This window comes from Ambystoma mexicanum, chromosome 6q (genome assembly GCF_040938575.1).
Source record: "Ambystoma mexicanum isolate Mex_15411 chromosome 6q, UKY_AmexF1_1, whole genome shotgun sequence".
Lineage (NCBI taxonomy): Eukaryota > Metazoa > Chordata > Amphibia > Caudata > Ambystomatidae > Ambystoma > Ambystoma mexicanum.
The window spans coordinates 616852466-616872097 of record NC_090937.1 but is presented as its reverse complement, the minus strand read 5'-3'; the positions used below and the strand labels follow the sequence as shown (position 1 = coordinate 616872097).

The window sequence follows — 19632 nt, the reverse complement described above, 5'->3', positions numbered from 1 at the left end:
TTTCAACTTCCATTTTATACTTGATGGTATCCCAAATTACCAGTGCTCCTCCTTTATCGGCGGGTTTAATAATAAGGTCTGGGCTCTGCCATAACTTATCCAGCACTTGTTTTTCCCTATTGGTTAAGTCAGTGCGGGCTCTCTTTTGAAAGTTGACTTTTTAAAAATCCTTTAGAAAAGATTTCTGAAATGCGTCTAAGATGCAGTTTTGAACCGGCAATTGATATAAAGAACTTACGTCTGAGTTACTCCCTACTAAGAGGTATGACATATTAGATATTCAGTCTACAATCAGTGGTATGTGAGTATGGTATATGTAACAGTTCCAAACAGTTTCTAATGAAAGATATACCTTTTCAGTAATTTGATACGGAACCAATTTGCACATGAATGATCTACCCAACGCGACAGGGGAACAGAAAACTGATCGCGTACAACGTGCTAGGTGAAACCTAGGTGAGTCAATATGAGTTGAAGCATGAAGTCATGAAGTGTGCCCTTGTTTGTCCATCATTTCATTTCAGGGTACCAGCTCTTTTCTCCCTTCTACCCCACAACCTGTACTCAACAAAGGTGATGGAACATTCCTTATCCATGGCTAAATGTTCCATGTTGCCATATCTGTAACTGCTTTTCACTTGTCGGTTGGACTGTCTGCTTCCAACACCATCCTTCCTGTAGCTTGAGCTTCCTCTTCCTCTTCTTCTGCCTCTACAGTCCATGTTGCCGGAGCCCCTACTTCACCAATTAGTGTCAGTGTTCCCTAGAACCTGATGTATTGGCTTAGACAAGGACTTTTTTCTGCGCTCCAAACTGGTCTCCACTGATCCTTCTAATTTCTTCCCTCCATCCTTGCACAATTCCTTGATGCATAAATTGGTGTGCTCTACTTGTGTGCTCTACTTGTTTTGCCATCTCCACTGCCCTGTCTAAAGTCGGATATTTCTCACTCCATAGTTCTTCACGTACTTTATTTTACGAACACTTAATCATATGTTGATCCCTCAAACGTTCTTCCTGCAAACAAGGCATAAATTAACACTTGATTGCCAATCCTCTCAGGACAGTTAAAAACTCTTCAATGCTCTCACCCTCATTCTGTTCTCTGGTTGCAAACCGACATCTTGCCAGAATTTCATTTTCGTTTACCTCGTATTGCTTATCTAGCTTAACCAGTGTCTTTTCAAATGCATTCATAATGACACTGCCTTCTGATATGGGCTCAGGAGGTCCCTTGAGAGTCTCTTGTCCACCGTGCCCAGGGCAATGGTACAACAGGGCGTCCACCGCATAATTCGGGTCATACACTGCCAACACAAATTTTAGGAAGTCCTCCTTCCAATCTCTCCACCTTATCACTGGTTCTCCTCCCCACTGGGGCAGGAACAATGCTGGGCCTAGGATATTTGTCATTTTGTCAGTTGGGGACACACTCAGGTGTGCGCTCAGCTGTGTGCCCACATCAGCACCAGGTATCTATGTCCAGGTATGTATATACAGGCCCTTCTGTGTCTGTCAGGTGCGTTTCACTTCTCACTATATTGTCTCTGTTTCTTGCTCGGGAACCTCCCGTTCAATATTGTTATTATTTTTCTTTGTTACAAATGGTTGTATTAGAATGTAAAAAACGCAAGCAACAATATATACATATAATCAAATGTCATTGCTCGCCACTGCGACGAGCGAGATGATCTGCGCTTTATATGCCAGTTCCCATTAATACGGTAGGTCTGCAGGCGTCCTCTAGTTTCTGTTTACTGGTTGCTGTGGAAACCTCAATGCTCGCACGCATGCTGGACGGTGCCTTAGTCTAAATTCCACTGGCCTCTGGCTTGCCAAACACCTGCTTGTCGAACGCGCCTGCCTAACACGTTTCACTTTGTAAAATGCAGTCTTGTACCGCTGATTGTGCTTCATCTGCCTGCGCCTTTCCTCTCCTTCATGTGGACAAGTTCACTTTTCAAAGGCCCGGCAATGTGCCCCTTCACTTCCTGGGTTCCGTGCTCACCGTCATTGATTGTAGGTGAATACAAGGTTCTCGTCTGTGGCGGGTGCCGGCAAGGTACACGTCCAGCTTCTTTCCTTGTTGGCGCTCCTAGCCCGGCTGCAGTACAAAGAATCTGGAGCCTCTCCTTCCCGCTGCCGCCTCCACTGCAGTCGCCATGTTGCATCCTCTCTTCAACTGACCTTCTCACAGTCTTCCACACCTGGAACTCCCACCAGCATTCTGCTTCCACTCTGCACATTCCATCCACCAGGACTGTGTGCCCTGGTGATGCATATATATATATATATATATATCTCAGCCACTGGTGTTCTCCTCCTACCGGTTTCTGTGCTCTTCACATCATCAGGGAGGCAGTCTTAACTTGCAGCTCACAGCAAGTGCAGGTGTTCTGCTGCAAGGACTTCTGGTACCTGTAGTAATCAGGTTTGCAAGGATGAAGCTCACACCCAGTCCCACAGTGGGGAAAGGGGGTGGGTGGCCCACAGTGAGGCACTCCAAAGCAGGGCATGTGTCACACTGGTGCAGCACCCTATTAGATTGTGAGCCACTCACCCCCTCTTTCCTGTTCATCATATATATATATATATGTATATATATATATATATATATATATATATATATATATATATATAATGAAAAAAACTTTATTATTATTACATCACATGTGCATTTAGTTTCATAGAAGGGATTGTGAATGTGATGTCATCAATGATATTTGTGATGTCATCTTTGATGTCCTGGGTGTTAGTCTTAGCAGTGCACGGTGGTGGCGCGAATTATGGTTGCTTAGCTTACCATAACTGGCGAATTTCAGTGGGTTTTCGATTTTACTTGTAACCATAATATCCTTTTAACAATGTTTTTTAACTGAATTTCATAGGTTTTTATTAGTGCAACTTAACCATAACGTCCTTTTAACAAAGTTTTTTCATTGAATTTCATAGGTTTTAATTAGTCCAACTTAACGATAACGTCCTTTTAACAAAATATTTTCAGTGAATTTCATGAGTTTTTACCAGAGTATGCAATTTTCCTACAACTTGCTCATATCATACCTACCAAATATAACAATATTTGTGTCCAATTTACAAAGTGTCACCTTAAAACTCGGCCATTTCCCACCTTCTAGAATCATTTTTAACACTTCTATACACTTAACTAGTTTTGCATCCTTAGACGTCTACGAACATCTGACTTCATTGCGGTCCTTCAGGACAGCGCCACATGACCATGCGCTGGCGCGCGGCATGATGACATGTCCGAGAACCCGTCCGCACTTCACGATAAGATCCGTCCTTCACGGACAGTTTCGAACTGCATTGTCTACTGATCTAGGAACTTTCAACTTCAAAATTTCCCTTGCACTCCTCCTACATCTGTTCATACTCATTATCCATTACCAATCTAGAACACAGGACATAGTTGGAAGAATTTTATCAAAACTGCTATTTATCTTAAACATTGCATCAGATATTGCCATCCCTCCTCCCCAAGAGCCACCACCACCACCAGCGTGAGGACCTTCACAACAAAAAAAGCGCAGTACTTTCAAAGACAATGAAGAGGACCAAGAAGATGAGGTAGAGGAAGTGACTACTTCTAGCACCAAGATCGAATCATGGGTGTGCCAGTTCTTTGCTACTGTCGGGAGTGTACCAAAGGCTAAAGCTACCAAAGTGAAATGCACTCAGTTCCAGACTGCCTGGACAGTACTCCTATGGGACCACCTCTATGTGCCGCCACACCAAATCCAATGACCACCATACTCTCAGAAAGGTTGTTCCTTTCTCAGCAAGTAGTAAGCTGTCTTCCTCCACCTCATTTTCCTCAACAATTACTGTAACCACACAGCCTGATGTCTGTGGGCATTGATGTGTTATAAATAAATAAATAAATAAATAAATAAATAAATAAATAAATAAGGAAGGCTATGAACCATTATCGTCCATTGCAGCCCCTGAAATGGGGGATAAAGGCCATTAGCACCCCTTGTTCCCAAAGCGGGAACCCAGGGTGCTAAAACATGATTTTTCTTCCTATAGCGGGACGCCTGTAAGAACGAGAGATTATTCTTCCTACAGCGTCAGGAAGGAAAATCCTTTTCCAAGACAGCCAACATGGAAAGAGAAGGCAGGTCTCCGTACACAGCCCCTCTTCCCTTGCCATGGCAGCCATGGCAGCCTGCAAAACCCTATGAACATATTACCACAAGCACTTTTTTTCCCTTTCAAACCTATCCTACCTTCGAATAACTTTACCACATAGCCGGTCCCAGGTAGACATAGCCACTTTAACACCATTTTCCGTCCCTAGCGGTCATGGCCAGTAGCCAGATTGTCTGCATCAAGACCTTATGCCATGACCCAGACAATCTGGCTACTGCCCACGGCCACAGGTATACCTCAGTCACCAAAGGTATATGACTATTTTTTGTACCTACATTATTACACTTGTAAAAAAAGAAAACACAGGCATATTTCCAAAACCATGCTTTAATGTCCTTGCCAATGCTCCTCATGAGTTTGTTCGAAATCCGCCCATGTTTTATTTTTTTTAAAGGGTCAAAATGTATGTACATACATTAGTCATTTAACTTAGCCCCCACTTGACAAAATCCATTCAGTCTTTACACAAACATTGAAGGTTGGGTCTATAATCTTTCTCAAAACTTTCGTCCACATTCGTCAAATAGCAACAAAGTTATAAGCCATCTAGAAATGTTAAGACCCCCCCTCTAATTTCTCCTCCTCTTGAGGAAATCCCACCAAACTTTAGAAAACCATTTATATCTAGATCCAAAATCGTTTTTGCCAAATGTTGTGCAGATCCGTCAAATGACACCACATTTATATGCCTTTTACAATATTTTGGGATGCACCCTCTAATTTTGCCCCCTCTTGACAGAATCCCACAAAACTTTGCAAAACCATTTAGGATTAGTTCTAGAATAAAATTGCAAAATTACATGCAGTTTCATTGGATGGCGCAAATGTTATAAGCCATCCAAAAACTGCTTTTCCCCAACACTGTAATGCAGAAATAGGTACAGATGTCCAAGGACATCTGGAGTGTTCGCAGACTTTTGGAGGGGTGAAAGAACCCATTTTTTGGCTTCTTATGGCCATATCCAATCCAATCCTCCCCCCCCCACATCCCCGGAGACTGTTTGTTGAGTTTGACAAGTGAAATGCTGCTTTTTAAAAAATGTTTTCACTGCGCTGTCCGCGGACCCCAAAAAGTCCGCGAATCCAAGATGGTGGGCTCTTCTGGAAAACTGACGCATTTCACGTTTTCCCACCAGCCAATCAGCGAGCGCGTCCCGATGTCCGCGGAACACGCAAAAGTCTGCACATTTTCGGGCCAATCGGGCGCCAGTCTGTGGACAGTACAGCCAATCAGAGGCCAATACGCGGCCCGAACAGGGAAGTGGGTCCGCGGAGCGGACATACATATCACTAATTTTGTTGCCTCACGATTTGGTCATTTAAAAAAAAAACTACTGGACGGATTTACACCAAATTAACAAAAGCACGCTTTCAGGAGCAAGCCACCGCTCCTGCCACAAATTGGGTGAAAATCCGTCCAGCGGTTTGGGCTATAGGCGTGAGCAAAGTTTTTTCCCATTATGTCTATGGGAAAAAAATGAAATGTTGGGACCCCCTCTATAACTTTGCCCCCCCTGGACCAAATCTCACCAAACTTTGCAAAAAAATTCGGAGTGGGCCATATACTTGCAAAGTTTGGTGAGAATTCGTCCAGGGGGAGCGGAGTTATAAGCCGCCCAAAAAATGATTTCCTAGAAGATGCGCAACTTAACCATAACTACATGGCCGCTACCGCAGGCCATGTAATATTTGTATATATAGATATAACAAACGTCTTCTGCAAAAAAGGAATTTGAATGCAGTATTGACAAGCAAGTATGAGAATTGACGTATTTCAGCCTTGAGAAAGACACTAGAGGACGACACATGTGTTGGCTTAGATGGAAATCAGTTTGTTGTTCGGCAAATTGGAAAAAATTATGTATATTTGAAATTTAAAATAAATGAATTCTTATTATGGACACTAGTCCACTGTTATTATGAATATTGGTTTATGTAGAAAGAAACCAGTAGCTGGACTGTCCATATACTTTAGGGATAGCATTGTTCACTTGAAGTTTTGGTGAATGTGAATATCTATCATGTAAGTCAGTCTGCAAATTACAAAGTATAATCGTACTCTGAATGATAGTGTAACAAGTAATACAAATATGAGAAAAAAGTAATCTGTAAAGGAACAAACAGAGGGTGAGAATGTTAAGAGATTTCTAAGAATAGACATGCGTGACAGTGCACTTGTATCTTTTTATTAATACTTTGAGAATGTACCCTATATACCCAGGAGTTTCTTTAAGTAAATAGATCCTGTCATTAGAGAGCTGCTGTGGATCAAAAAAGCAATAGAGTAGCAATATACACCCTTTAAAGATCCTACAGGAACAGTGGACTGCATGTCCCTTATTGTGAATTATAGTTCTTAACCTCAGAGCTGCAATGCCTAGTGTAATGGCTGTCAAATCAGGAAGACTGGAACTTAGACTTGTGGCGGGAGTGCTCCAAACAAGCACACACTAAAAGAAGTGTTCTGGTTAAACAACTGGAAAATGCACCTACCTGAACTGGTCAAGTTGGGCTATGGAATTGGTGATGAGTCCTTACAAAAATAAGAATCAAAGCCCCTTATTCGCCTAATATACCACTTGGAGTGTGCCCGGGTACTGTTGCAGGACAAGCCAAGTGCATCCAAAGAGAATAGGCTACTAGAGGGCTGAAGGAACTCGACAATCTGCAGTATCAGAACCACGATCGAAAATCTACATCAAACTAAACACAAAACGTACTTATTTAAGTGACTAACCATGTGTATTGTCAGAGTCAGTGCCAGGCAAGCCTTATGTACTGCAGTGAGTGACTAGCGTGTGAATGCTTTAACTGTGATCCCATGGTGGTTATGTGAAACCACTGTGAAGTCCTAACAGTGTTACCACCGCAGTCTGAATAGTTGGTTCTGAATGAATGAGCTGGTCTCACATCTTGTGCGTTAATATGTGTGAGCGTATGTGAGAAGACAAAGTGGAAACTATATTTACTGCAAGGTTGTCAAAAACAATGCCTGGCACAGGAGTCACATCTGCTAGCAGGGTGAAAATCTTACCCTGTATTAAACCCATCCCCCCGGCCCCCCACAACCAATCACAAAAAAAATCCCAATGCTTTACATGTCTCCCCCCCGCACCTATACAACAAACCATCCCTAACCCTGTTCACCCTTTGAGTGTAGGGCAATATCGCCAACCAGTTTGACCTATTTTGGGTGGCTTGTTGACTCTGGGTGGGTGATTGGTATATTGTGCTCCCGTGAAGCACAGCTGATTGTGGCACACCACAAGACTGGACACCACCCGAATATGGAACAGTCAGACTGTCCCTCTCCCTCCTGAACACCCACCTCTTCACAGAACATCACACATGCTGATAATTTGCAGAGCCTCCTCCGACACAGTGGTTCTACCGGCCCACCCTTCCACCACATCCCTTGCTCATAACCCTCTGTATGCCCTCTGCCCACATCCTTCTCATTGTACCCTTAACATTGGTTCCTTGGAATTCTCTCCATATTATTGAACCCTATTATTGTACCCAACTGTTACATTGCTCTATGTTCCTGGCCAACCTAACTTTGTGTGATATTAAAATATGTAATTACATGATTTCCTCTGTTTTGCAATTTCTAAAAAAATACTACAAAGCATATTCTGTACCTCTTTCCTCCTCCAGCAGGCTGCATCTTTCTGTGAGGGCTCTGATTCGGTCTGGCTCCTGTCTCACCAATGTCCTGAGGGATCTGTACATTGGACTTAGGATGAGTCACACACGTTTCAAAGAATTCGACCTAGAAAAAACAGATTCCTTTAGGGAGCACCATGGATAATGTGCACGACCATGTACATGTAAAGGGATCCTAACATCTGCACATCCATGCACACGAATGGTGCCATATGATTGTCACAATGAGAACCATAAGACGATGGCATGACCTCTCAGTGCATATGGAAAATGGATCAGTCAGCACTGCATTATTTACAGCTTAGGTGACTTATTCTGCTCCTCGCTGGAGAAGACATTCCTTTCAAATGTATACAGCATGTGGTATTGCAAACAATATCTAAACGAATACAATGACAACTCCCAACAAAAATAAAAAATGTTGATGTTTCCTGGAATTTATCAGACGGAACTCCATTACGTCTGTTGAAATGTTCATTGAAGAGCCTAATTGAGAGAACAATCCTCTCCGGCACACATTGTGACACAAACAATAGCTACAGCAACATTCTATGTGCCTTTAATATCTGCATCACATTATTATACATGTCATGAAATTGAAAATACTTCAAAACCACTGACAGTGTAGTTTAGGGTGAGATTGGTCCATTTTCCAGCCTTGTTGCCAATTGCTTATGGGCGGGATTGGATATCGATATAAAGTGCTGTAGATATTTAAAGTTTTCGATGTGCACTATCAACTTTAGAACACTTATAGCAAAGCCATGTTTTACAACTGAAGCCCTGGCCAAAATAATGTCAAGATAACACGTTTGACAAAAAGTAGATTGTATTGGTGGGGCATTGCTTCGGGGGTGGAGGGGTGTATGGGGTGTTACGCACCCTCAATGTTTAACACGTTGTCAGATTCACAGAGGCCTGTGGGGTCTAAAGATGTGAATTGGGGCCATAGCCCTGCCGGGATCTCAGTTACAGTGTAAATCAGTGGCTTTCCTTGGGGCTGTGATTTACAGCCCTGTGGTTAGGTAAGAGCTGCCTAGCACACATTGATTAATGAGAAATGGATTTTGGGGCATGACCCTTTCTTATGAAAAACCTAAAGCTTCATGAAAAGTCCTATTATTGGGTCGGTAACTGTGTGGAAGCAGAATGCGCAACCTCCCCACCCTGGGAGATGCAGCTCAAACGGAACCAGAAGTACCAGAATCAGGATGCAGAACCCACTAACCCCAACCCTCAATTTTCTGCACACTCCACCCACACAAAACTCACACAACCATTTCTCTCCCAGCAATCCGCACGCACTTTACCACACTGCATCAACAACACATAAACAGGACCTACAGCACACGAGGTCTTGCACGATCCGATACTTGCACCAAAGCCCAGCACCCGGTGTACACCGAGCTGAAGCTGCCAACAGCACACCACCTCTCCGACTAGACTACTCCCCTCCTCTCGACTAACCCTACCCGCCTTCCTTCCTGTTTACAGAAACGCCAGAGCGCCTGGGGACCCATTCCATTGGTGACAGTGCGCTATACAAGTACCTTTCACATAACATAACATGTAATGTGACCTAGATATCAGTGATGTCTGAATGGGACATGATACACATGAACTAGAGATGCGGGCATGAGCAGGCATGAGATGGTACTATGTTGATAAAATGTTACTTGCACAAGATCATGAGAGCTGCTATCTGGCTGGTGTAATGGACTGCTTTGTTCGTTGGTGTAATGAAAATAGCTAGAAAGAGGTCTGTTTCATTTGCCGGAGATGCTCTGTCCTTTGTTTCCTTGAATTGCAATGGAATGAAATAAGTAGCTGTGTAACCTGTCCCTAATCGAACATTGCAGTATGGAACTATGCTTTCTTCGACAACTGCGATTGGCCATGTGCACTATAACTTCAAGTCCACGCCACAGATCTCACCAGCGGATTGGTTAGTGTGTCACATTTAGACATGTACACTGCTGTCTGTTGTTCGGCAAGAAAAAAATACCTTTTTTGAGAAGGTTCACATTTGTTCAATTAATGCAAAACAGCATTCTGCATTCCTGTTTCAAATCATAAAAAATGCAAGCAACTTTTATTAGTAATACAAACAACCCACAGCAGACTACAGTGGCATCACAACTTGCACTGATGTCACACGTGAAGGAGACATCCAGCCGTGATTCCTTTTCTTGCATTCTGGGACGTGCAGCTCTGTTTTTTTTAAATGCGAATCTACTCCCAGAATGCAGAGAAGCACACAGCACAGGATGCACCAATCACACTTGACATTGGGGAATAGATATTCTTGTTATTCTTTTAAATACTATTATTACACATTTTGATAGCACACGCCTAGCTCCATAGCAACGGAGCTCTTTATATGTCATAAACTCTTAGATCTATGTTTAAGATCTCTAGGCGCTATGGAGAGATTGTCAGCTATGGCTCATCACAAGAAAAGACCAACGAAAAAATAAATGAATCTACTGCATACCATATACATCTCTGCTTCACAACTACCATATAGAGTAAGTAGTTAGTAGTAAGAAAGAAACCAGTGGTCGTTCTCTGTTAGCCATGATCACTTCACATTAAATGATTTTGTGCTTCAAAGTGTATACGAAAAGGTAAACTAGAAGACCCACAATGCAAATCTACTGCTGACTGAACATCCAGGGCTGGATGTGGGGGTTAGGGAGTCAGGTAGGGTGTGAGACATTTCATAGAGTGGTTGTTTTATTGCTTTGAAACCCCTAGGAAAAAACGATTTCCTTTCTTTCTATCTAGTTTAGAGCTACAGCCATCTCTGCACGGGTTTCTGCCAGACTTGGTTATGACTCCCTTCTCCTTGTGAACGTAGCACATTTGGGCATAAAGGCTCCTTGGGGTACCTCATTTAAATGGCTGGAGGTTCAGCTGTATTGTTCGGGAAAGGACTAATTTCAAGGAGCTAAGCCTTAGTCATCGAGTAATTGACAAAGCGTGCCCCCCCCCCATTTTTAATGCATACATGTGAGCTCTATATCCCAAAACGCTCACTCTGCTCTTCCAACCAACCTTTGCTGGTTTTTCCTTTCTTTTTCCACTACTGTGTATAAATCCTGGACAGGGCTTGGCCCAGCACACTAGTGCTACATTCCTCTCGCCATTCACTGCTAGGAGAATTCTTGTATGGTTTGTTGTAGCCTTAATACTCTTTTTTTTCCACACTGGTTTACCCTTTCACCCTCGTTCTGCCCCTGAGCTAGCGCCATGATGCCTTTCAGCAATGTGTACCCTTCATATATGTATAGCCACTTAGCAATACTTAATGATTTGTGCAGTTAGTCCCCGTTCGGTTGGCCCACCAGGCTATCCAATGTCAGTTGTAGGATACTCGACCAAACATGGCCTCCAGTCCAACATCACATAGAAAATTAGCTACTTAGGAAAATAGAACGACACTTTTGCATAAGGAAGCAAAATGCCATTAGCTAAAAAAAAACACAGAAACAGCAGAAAATATTGTCTGTCGCCTGACAATATAAAACCTTTGGTTCTGGATATTTCTCAACAATTAGTATATATATGACAAAATTCACCAGTAGTTTATAAACATTACTGGACTTCAAACTGTTCTAACTCAGAACTGTGACATAATACAGATGCGGGTCTCAGGTGACGTTGACTTCATAAATATGTAATAGCAGCACTGTAGTGTGAAATCAGAAATAAACAGCATGCAATACCATGCATTCCAAAACTGCGTTGCGAAGTCCTCTTCATAAGCAGGTTTTTATAACATACTCAGTATAATGACTTCAATGCAACAAACAGAAAATGATATAACCTCAGTAAGAGGAGGGTTTCAGTCTTCCCAATTACAGCAATGGCCTCTTCCAGGCACCAGCCAAGACACCAATGGCAATTTCTCCAATCTTCAAGAAATAATAATAGAGATGTGTTCCCTTAATTCAATTAAGACTCTCACTCTATCAGTATTCGTTTGAAATAATATGTGTTTATGAAACATGAATACACATATGGCGGTGGAAGCTAGGGTATGAGTAATTTTTCTAAGGCAATGGAACTCAAATGTGTTGGAAAGCACAGCATTAGTTGCCAAGGTTAATTTCTCCATTCTGGATGCAAGCATTTAATTCAAAATGAAGTTTTCCCTAAGCTAAATTAGGCCTTGTAATGAAAATAGAGTCCTAGTCTTTCCTAAATGTATGTGTTTGTTTGACTTATACTGGAGATGTTGCAATTACATTTCCCATCAACATTCCTTAAACATTCACTTGCTTTGCCTTTTCCTCCACAGTGTCTTTGTAAGTGCACCATTATTATGCGGCTAAACAATCCAAGTTAAACCCTTTTCCCACGTTCCTAGTTGGGAAGTATCATCATAATTACAACCCTTCAGCTATTGGCTAAGATAGTCCCCTGATCATAATTTATAACTGTGTAAATCGGTATCTGCTCTTCTTTCTTTCCCCATGACCATGGCGTATTGAATCTAGTATAAATAAGAAATCCAACAGAAGAATACCATTTTGACTATGAGCGGAAAGATCACCAAGGTACTAATATTGCGAAGAGGAGAGGCAATGGTAGCAACAGAAGAGGCAGAGGCAATAGGAACAGACAAAGGAATGCACAGTCCTTTCTGGAAAGAGGCCCGGATCGGAATGAGTGGGAGGAGAACAGACCGATGACCAGGAGCAGCCGTCACTTTCAATCAATTTGTCCCATTACAATTTTACCAGTGAAGAAGAAGAAAGAGCATTGAATACGGGACTAGGTTTTGTGGTAACCAAAAAATATGACCCATTTCAATTTTGCATAGAATTTCAACAGCTCCTGCGTAAAATCAGCATTAAAGAATACTTTGAAAACAATAGCTACGACTTAGCACAAAATTGCACCAGCTTTAGAACTCCTTCGACCTTTATGCACCCTCAAACGCCTTTTTGCCCAAGTCATTAGTGTTTGAAAAGACACTAGAAGAGATTGAGAAACTCGAGCAGACACACACCAAACATTTTCAAAATTGATACAAAAAGGAAATTGATGTGAATGGATTTAAGAATAATGAAGTCATTACTATACGAAAGGTGGATAAAGGGGGTGCAATAGTTATGCTAGATAGAGATAAATATGTTGCGGAATGTGTCAGACAGCTCTCTGATAAGCAAAGTTAAAAAAAAACTAACAGTAGATCCAACTGAACTATTACTGATTACAATTGAAAATAAAGTGTTAAAAGCAATGGAGGTTGGATAAGCCAACGGGAGGAAGTGTTCTTAATTAAAAGAAAATTCAAGGTTTCAACCTTTTATATCCTACGTAAGATTCCTAAAACTTTGGTCGACCCTTCCGGGTGTCCTATAGTTTCAGGCATGAACTTGGTCCTAGAATCTTTGTCGAAATGTGTAGATCACTATCTTAAACCATTCGTAATTGAGATTAAATTATATGTCTGTGAGACAATGGATATCATTAGACAGGTATCCAGTGATGTTAACGAAAAAAAAAATGATGAATAACTTTTTTTTACGAAACTCAAATACCGAAACAAATCACAAAATTATTTATTAAATATATATATATGGGGGTGGGATAAGGGATTTAAAAGGGTGGGGAGTGGGTTGGGGTGGGATTAAAAGCATGGGAACCCCCAAAACTAAAAGATTTTATAATGTTTTGGTATTTGAGTTTCGGTAAACAAAAATGTGTTATAACATTTTTCGTTAACATCACATGGATCCCATTAGACAGATTGAAAAGCTCGAGTTTGACCCTAAAGAACATTTGTTATTAGGCCTGGACTACATTTTGCTTTATACTAAAATCCTGCAGAGAGCAACTCTAAAGGAGCAATTATTAATAACACAGAGGCCTTATTAGAGCCCAAACTGAGGACAGAAGAAAAAAATCAATTGGTATGCATCCAAACCTTCCCTAATCTGTCATACAAAATAAAGAGCATTCTTCTGAAAAACTGCCAAGTGTTTGATAGAGCTAATCACATGTTGGAAATACCAATTTTCCCATTTATGCAAAGTTTAAATATTTGAGCAAGGGTAATGAAAAATGACATCAGTGCCCAAATTACCAAACAACCAAGTATCACAGAAATGTGGGGCCTCCTGCCAGTCAAAGGGCATTTTACGTGTAGGAAATGTGGCGTGTGTCGCCTCACCCAAAAATCTATTGAAGTTGATATTGGTTTAAGGACTACTTCGAAACAGAGGAGATTTACCAATTGTAAGTCCCAAAACATGGTCTACAAACAACATGATCACTTGACCTTGCAGTAAAAGGTACAAAGGAAAAAGAATCTGGAAGGTGAAGACCTGTATCATAGAGCATAGGAGCTGTCGTAAAAACAAAGTAGAGGAAGCTCCCATGGTGAGACACTTTCTTGCTAGGAGTCACAGATTTGATGACTTCTGCTGGACAGTGATACTACAAGTCCAACAGACTGCAAAGGAAAGTGTACATAAATAGTTGTTGAAAAGAGAGCAACAAATGATTCTTCTAACCAGAAGCTGTCAGACCAGTTTGACTGAAGGGATTGGACTTGAAAGTATGTATTAATTGAAAAAAAGGATTTAAACTACTGGTTTTGAAGAAGTAGCCTGCATAGATGGGTGCCACATGTGACATGTGAATATGAATAAGCGCCAACAGAAAAACGTCTCACTCTGTGTTATTGGTGAAATCACTCAGTCCTATATAAACAACATTGGAACTGGATACATTAATTTTAAGAGGAATGATTCACCTCTGTTTGAACATTAGACTGCTATCCCCCGTGTATCCCCCAGTTACCCTTAATAGAAAAGATCGATATAAAACATGGCTCCTCTTTAGTCGGTACACCGCCACAAAACGGTACATTACTGCAAGTGATTTATATTGTATGTATAATACATCGGAGCACGGATTCCTGAAAGATAATCCAATATGGCGCTGTAAAACAATAAGGAAAAAGAAATGGCATTCTAGTGGTGACGTTAAACTGCAATGTTATATAAAATGTGTAACAGTAATGGCGTTCATAGATGCACGGCCGTCAAGTCGCTGTTGAATTTAGCAGTATCCAGAATCACACACGATAAGGATGGATGAGCAAGGTGGTGGGACAGAAGGTCTTGAATGCAGACTCAGCCTTTTGGTATCTATACAATTAAGATTGGACTCTGTATTTTGACAGAGTACCCGTGCGATGACATGTTTGAGGGCCAGGGGAGCACAGTTCTAGCAAAGCGGTGCCTCCGTTTGTAACTGCTGTACAACCAGACTGTGGAAGAGCGTCGTGGTTTTAGCAAATTAAAGGTGGCCACAGGTAAGAAGTTACGCTGATATGCTTTATATTAAAAAACGAAGTTACGTCTTTTAGTTACGAAAAAACAGCGGGTGACCAAATAACGTCTGTGTTTATCTAGTATCAGGTTGCTCTGGCTTTTAGAGCAAAGCATGGTGCTGGGCATGGACCAGTGCCACTGATGATGCCCTTGTTGTGATGAAATAAGAAGTACGAGGTATGTGCTTCAGCATGATATGGGGAACTGGTGGCAATACACCACGCTGTTTTAGTGTCCCGTGGTTGGTGGCAATGGTACTAATGTCAATCCATCTGTATTTCCACAGATTGGAAAGTGTGGTTGTGAACATAACGATGAAGTTGGTTGTCAGAACAACCTTCAACCCAATTATAAGGTATTTGAGCCCTATTTTTGGTGACTAAGAACAGAGTGGTACTGACAACAGTTGAAAGTAAATAATCCTGTGTGTTGTGTTCTCTGCATTTCTTTTATGAAGAGTCTGGCTTCTTTGAAAATTTGAGACAAGACAAAATAGAGCTGTTTTAACAAGTGGGCACTAAGGATGTGTTCCACAATTGTAGCATGAGGAATGTTTTTTAAGTGGTAATGGTAATACACAGTGAGTGTAAGTGTAGTAGTAGTCCAGTAATATCAACGGAAAGGAACCAAAACATGTCGAGGAAAGAGAACGACATATTGTTGATGTTGTATTCAATCTAGACACACAGTAGGCCAAATGAGAAATTGTCAACTACTTGGAGACAGACTGATTTGTTGAGCTCTTCTTGTTGGTTGACATTTATTTTGAACCACTCAGGTCGAAAGGTATGTTCCACACTGTTTGTGCAATAGAGAAAAAAACTAAAAAATAATATTTTTGAATGTATCATTAAAACCTTTTTTGAGAATTTGTGGATTTTAATGTCTACAATTTTGAAAATAAAAATCTTTTGTTCAGTGTTTGAAAAGAATATTGATGGTGAGATGGTTAGGAACACATTATATGTCTGTAGAGCAAATCTATTGTGTTGTATAGTATTGAATCTAGTAAAACAGCAGTTTGTGTTAAGTACGTCTTTTGCAGGAGTAGAGTGGCAGAATGCATAAACTTAATAAACTGGCCCTAAATGTGTATGACCTCTGCATGTCATCGATATGTGTTATGATTACTTGACATATTTGTTTTACTGATCACAGAAAGATGAAACAACCCTACCAAGATCTAAATCTATAATAAAGAGAGATCTCTCTCATGCTCACACAACACACACACACACACGACTCTACAGCAGAACATACTGGGTGTGCTGCAATCACTCCCGAATGCATGACAAGTTACGTATGGTGTTGCATGTATCTGAGTGTTCCACAATAATCAGTAGCTAAATAATATGTGGAGGTATATTTTTTCACAAAATGTGTCAACATCCCTGTCAAATAAAAATATGTCCTTTTGCCCTTCTTTCTTGTGCAAGCCACTGTGTGTTTTTTTCCCCTTGCTGGAGCACAATACACCAATACCCAGTTAAGCCTCTGCACTGTAGACCACTCCGGTGATGATGGGCACAGAGTACATGTTTCATGACATCTAGTTCTGTGCTTTGTGTTTTAGCTTATTGAACACATAGTACTAGTGTAGAATTTGGAAGACAACATTGTACACTGATGCTGTAGATGCAGTATATGTAGTCTACAGCCTGAATTACAAACTGATGAACTAGAAGATCTGTGCTAAAATCCCAACGTCTCCACTTGACCAATGTGTGTGATCCTGGACAGATCACTTTCTACCAGAGTGACTGACAAAACTGTTATCACCTGGAAGGGATTCCTTTAGGTATGTGCTACACAGGGGATAGCACATATGGTACACGACTCCAGTGTTGCAAGGCATTTCATAACATTGATCATGTATACAGTGCATGCTACAGTCTGAAGAGTCTCTTGTGTCAGTCGCAGTACATCTATTGTGGGAAATGGTAGTCTTCTCAGAGAGTAAGGGCAATACTCCAAATGTTTGAGGTGGATGTAGGATCGTCCTCTGGGCACTTTGAGACTGGAATGCACATTTTCTGGAAGGAGGCATGTTATTATAACTGAGCTACATCCTGAAAACTTAAGGCATTACAATAAAAGACCTGAAGGCACAGTATGGCATGGACACACCGAGTAGCTTGTTGGGAAAAACTTAGAACCACACAATCCCCCACTCCCTCTTCCCAGTATTTTCAGCTAAGCTACTCCCCTGTGCGTCGCGGAAACATTTGAAACCTCCAGCGAAATGTGACATCAGGTTTCGTTCCACACAAAAATGACAGGCGACAGAGAACACAGAAATATTTCTATTATTATTTAAAGGAACTATTAGCCAAAAAGTCTACAACTTCTGGGAAAGTCCTATGATCTTTGTAATATCTTTTTCCTAAAAGGGACTTAGAAGGGGGAGAGCGAGAGACCAGTAGGGTCGGAGCTGGAAAAACGGAAAGAAGGAAACAGTAGGAGGGAGAAGGGTGTGCAAGTAGAGAGCAGAGTCATAAAGACACAGGGAGGAAGACAGACAGTCTGATATGAAGCCAGAAACAGAAAAAGATAGAAGCAAGCAGGGAAGGGAGCAGAGAGAGACAGGGTGGCGGCGGCCGCGAGTGGAAGAGAGCTAGCGAGCAACACAGACTCAGAGAAAAGAGGAAGGGAGACAGGACTTTCATGCGTGTTTACCTTTCACATTCGCTTTACCCTCCTCCCACTGGTGGCGCTTGAACTGCTCTGTGGTACTCATCCTCATTCCTGAAAACTAGGAAAAGGGTGCTTTTTTAAATGTAAAAACACAGAGGTTTGCCTCCATGAAATCCTGACAAAGGGTTGGTGTTCTTAGCATATTTCTTTTAAGTCTCTTCTTTTATTACTGGGCTGGGGCAGACACAAGTGTGAAATGGAGAATGCCAATGGCTCCTTTCTCCCCTGACAAGTCACAGCTGGCAAGTGGCCGTTAGCAACCCAATGAAGACCCTCATTCTGTGTTCACTCCACAATAAATGCCTGCACCACACGAGCCTGCTTTTTATTCTAGCTAGTCTGCCATGTGACATGAAAACAGTGAGGTAATAATGCATACACTCTTGCACGTTTTATTCAGCACTGTTGTGAGTGAAGACAAGTAGGGCAATACACAGAGTTGTGGTTGTCTTGTGCAGTCTAGAATTTGTCATGCGTCAGGGTGCTGCAATTGTTTTACGGACTTCTTGATTTCGGGAATAAGGGTTGTTTAAAATGAATGTTGAAAACAAGGAAATGGGGTGTTTTAAAAACATGGAGACAAGCATGGGTACAACTTTAGACTGAGAGTGCCACCACCGGGACCCTCCTCTGCAGCCCTTTTATGTTCTCTCACATACTAAGGCCTGGATACACCCTTGCAGGGGCACAATAGACCACTACAGCGTTGACTGATGCAATATAAACAGCTCTCAACGTAACATTAGACAACATACCATAGAGAACAATGATGATAGGTACAGACCAAGATATATAGTTGGTGTGTAGGGGGCGAGGAGTGGAGCATCCTGTCCCTCCCCCACCCCCCACACCCACCCTTCCTGAGTGTCTGGGTACTGCTGCCCCCATGGTGGCAACTAATCCCGAACGCTTCCTCTGCCATATATATCATTGTTGAATGACCGAACCCCCATACTTGTTTTAACTGTCAAAATTCAACATTGAAATTATAAAAAGCCACTTACGTCGGTGAAATAACACAGCTGCTTTCAGTCGGTCCTCTTCACAGACTTGCACTGCGATAACCCCTTGGATATTCTCAAAGTTCCCTATCTATCCCGGAGATGAGGGAAAAACAGCTATGAAAAAACAAAACATGTGCAGTATTTCCTACGCTGCTTGCTTGCTTGCGGTGCACAAACACATACCAATCCAGTCCGCATGCAAGTCCTGTCTCGTTGACTAACCCGTGCATTCTCTCCAGAAAGGTAAAATACACAATACGGCACAGGGCGCAGGCATACCCCATTGCGGCCCGGGGGGCGCATATCTGAGCAGCACATTAGTCAGCGAGCCCGTCACCCTGGCGTGGCAATGAGTGCCCTAGAGCCCAGGGTCGGACTGGAGCATAACATTGTCTCGGGCACCCATGAAAAAGTGGCCGGCCCACCGTTGCAAGTGGCAGTTCATTCCTTTTGGGACAGACTGTTTGAGCAGTACCCAATGGGGAGGTTTTTGATCAAATGTGATGCAAATTGTGCATTTTTAAAGAATATTTTTTTCTATAAAACTGTCCAAAACTACTAGCCACATGGTGAAGTAACTTATCAAACTGTGGCCCACTTTGACCAAAACAACTGCCCCCCACGAGCATTTTGTGTTTTTGGTTCGGGCATTGCGCCATTGCCCTATGTAGGGGCTATAGGCCAGTACAAGGCTGCTGGAGCCTCAGGGCCTCACACGGGCTGTTTGCAACACTCTGAACAGC

At 42.0% G+C, this 19632-nt stretch overlaps 1 protein-coding gene across 7 annotated transcripts in view; it reads right to left on the bottom strand.

Annotated features, from left to right (window-relative positions):
* The window catches only part of LOC138516182 (hyaluronan mediated motility receptor-like), a 269808-nt gene extending 250689 nt beyond the window's left edge, over positions 1 to 19119 (bottom strand). For 2 of the 7 annotated variants that reach the window (XM_069631114.1, XM_069631120.1), the window contains exons 1-2: positions 18890 to 19065; positions 7815 to 7945 (exon numbers count right to left, since the gene is read on the bottom strand). In XM_069631114.1, the coding sequence (XP_069487215.1) occupies positions 7815 to 7905 (91 nt within the window). In that variant the 5' untranslated portion in view covers positions 7906 to 7945; positions 18890 to 19065. Of the gene's footprint in view, positions 1 to 7814; positions 7946 to 17867; positions 17995 to 18889 lie in introns of those variants that run through there. The other 5 variants (XM_069631118.1, XM_069631116.1, XM_069631115.1 and 2 more) reach the window with 4 other exon arrangements.
* Between the last annotated feature and the right edge of the window lie 513 nt (positions 19120 to 19632).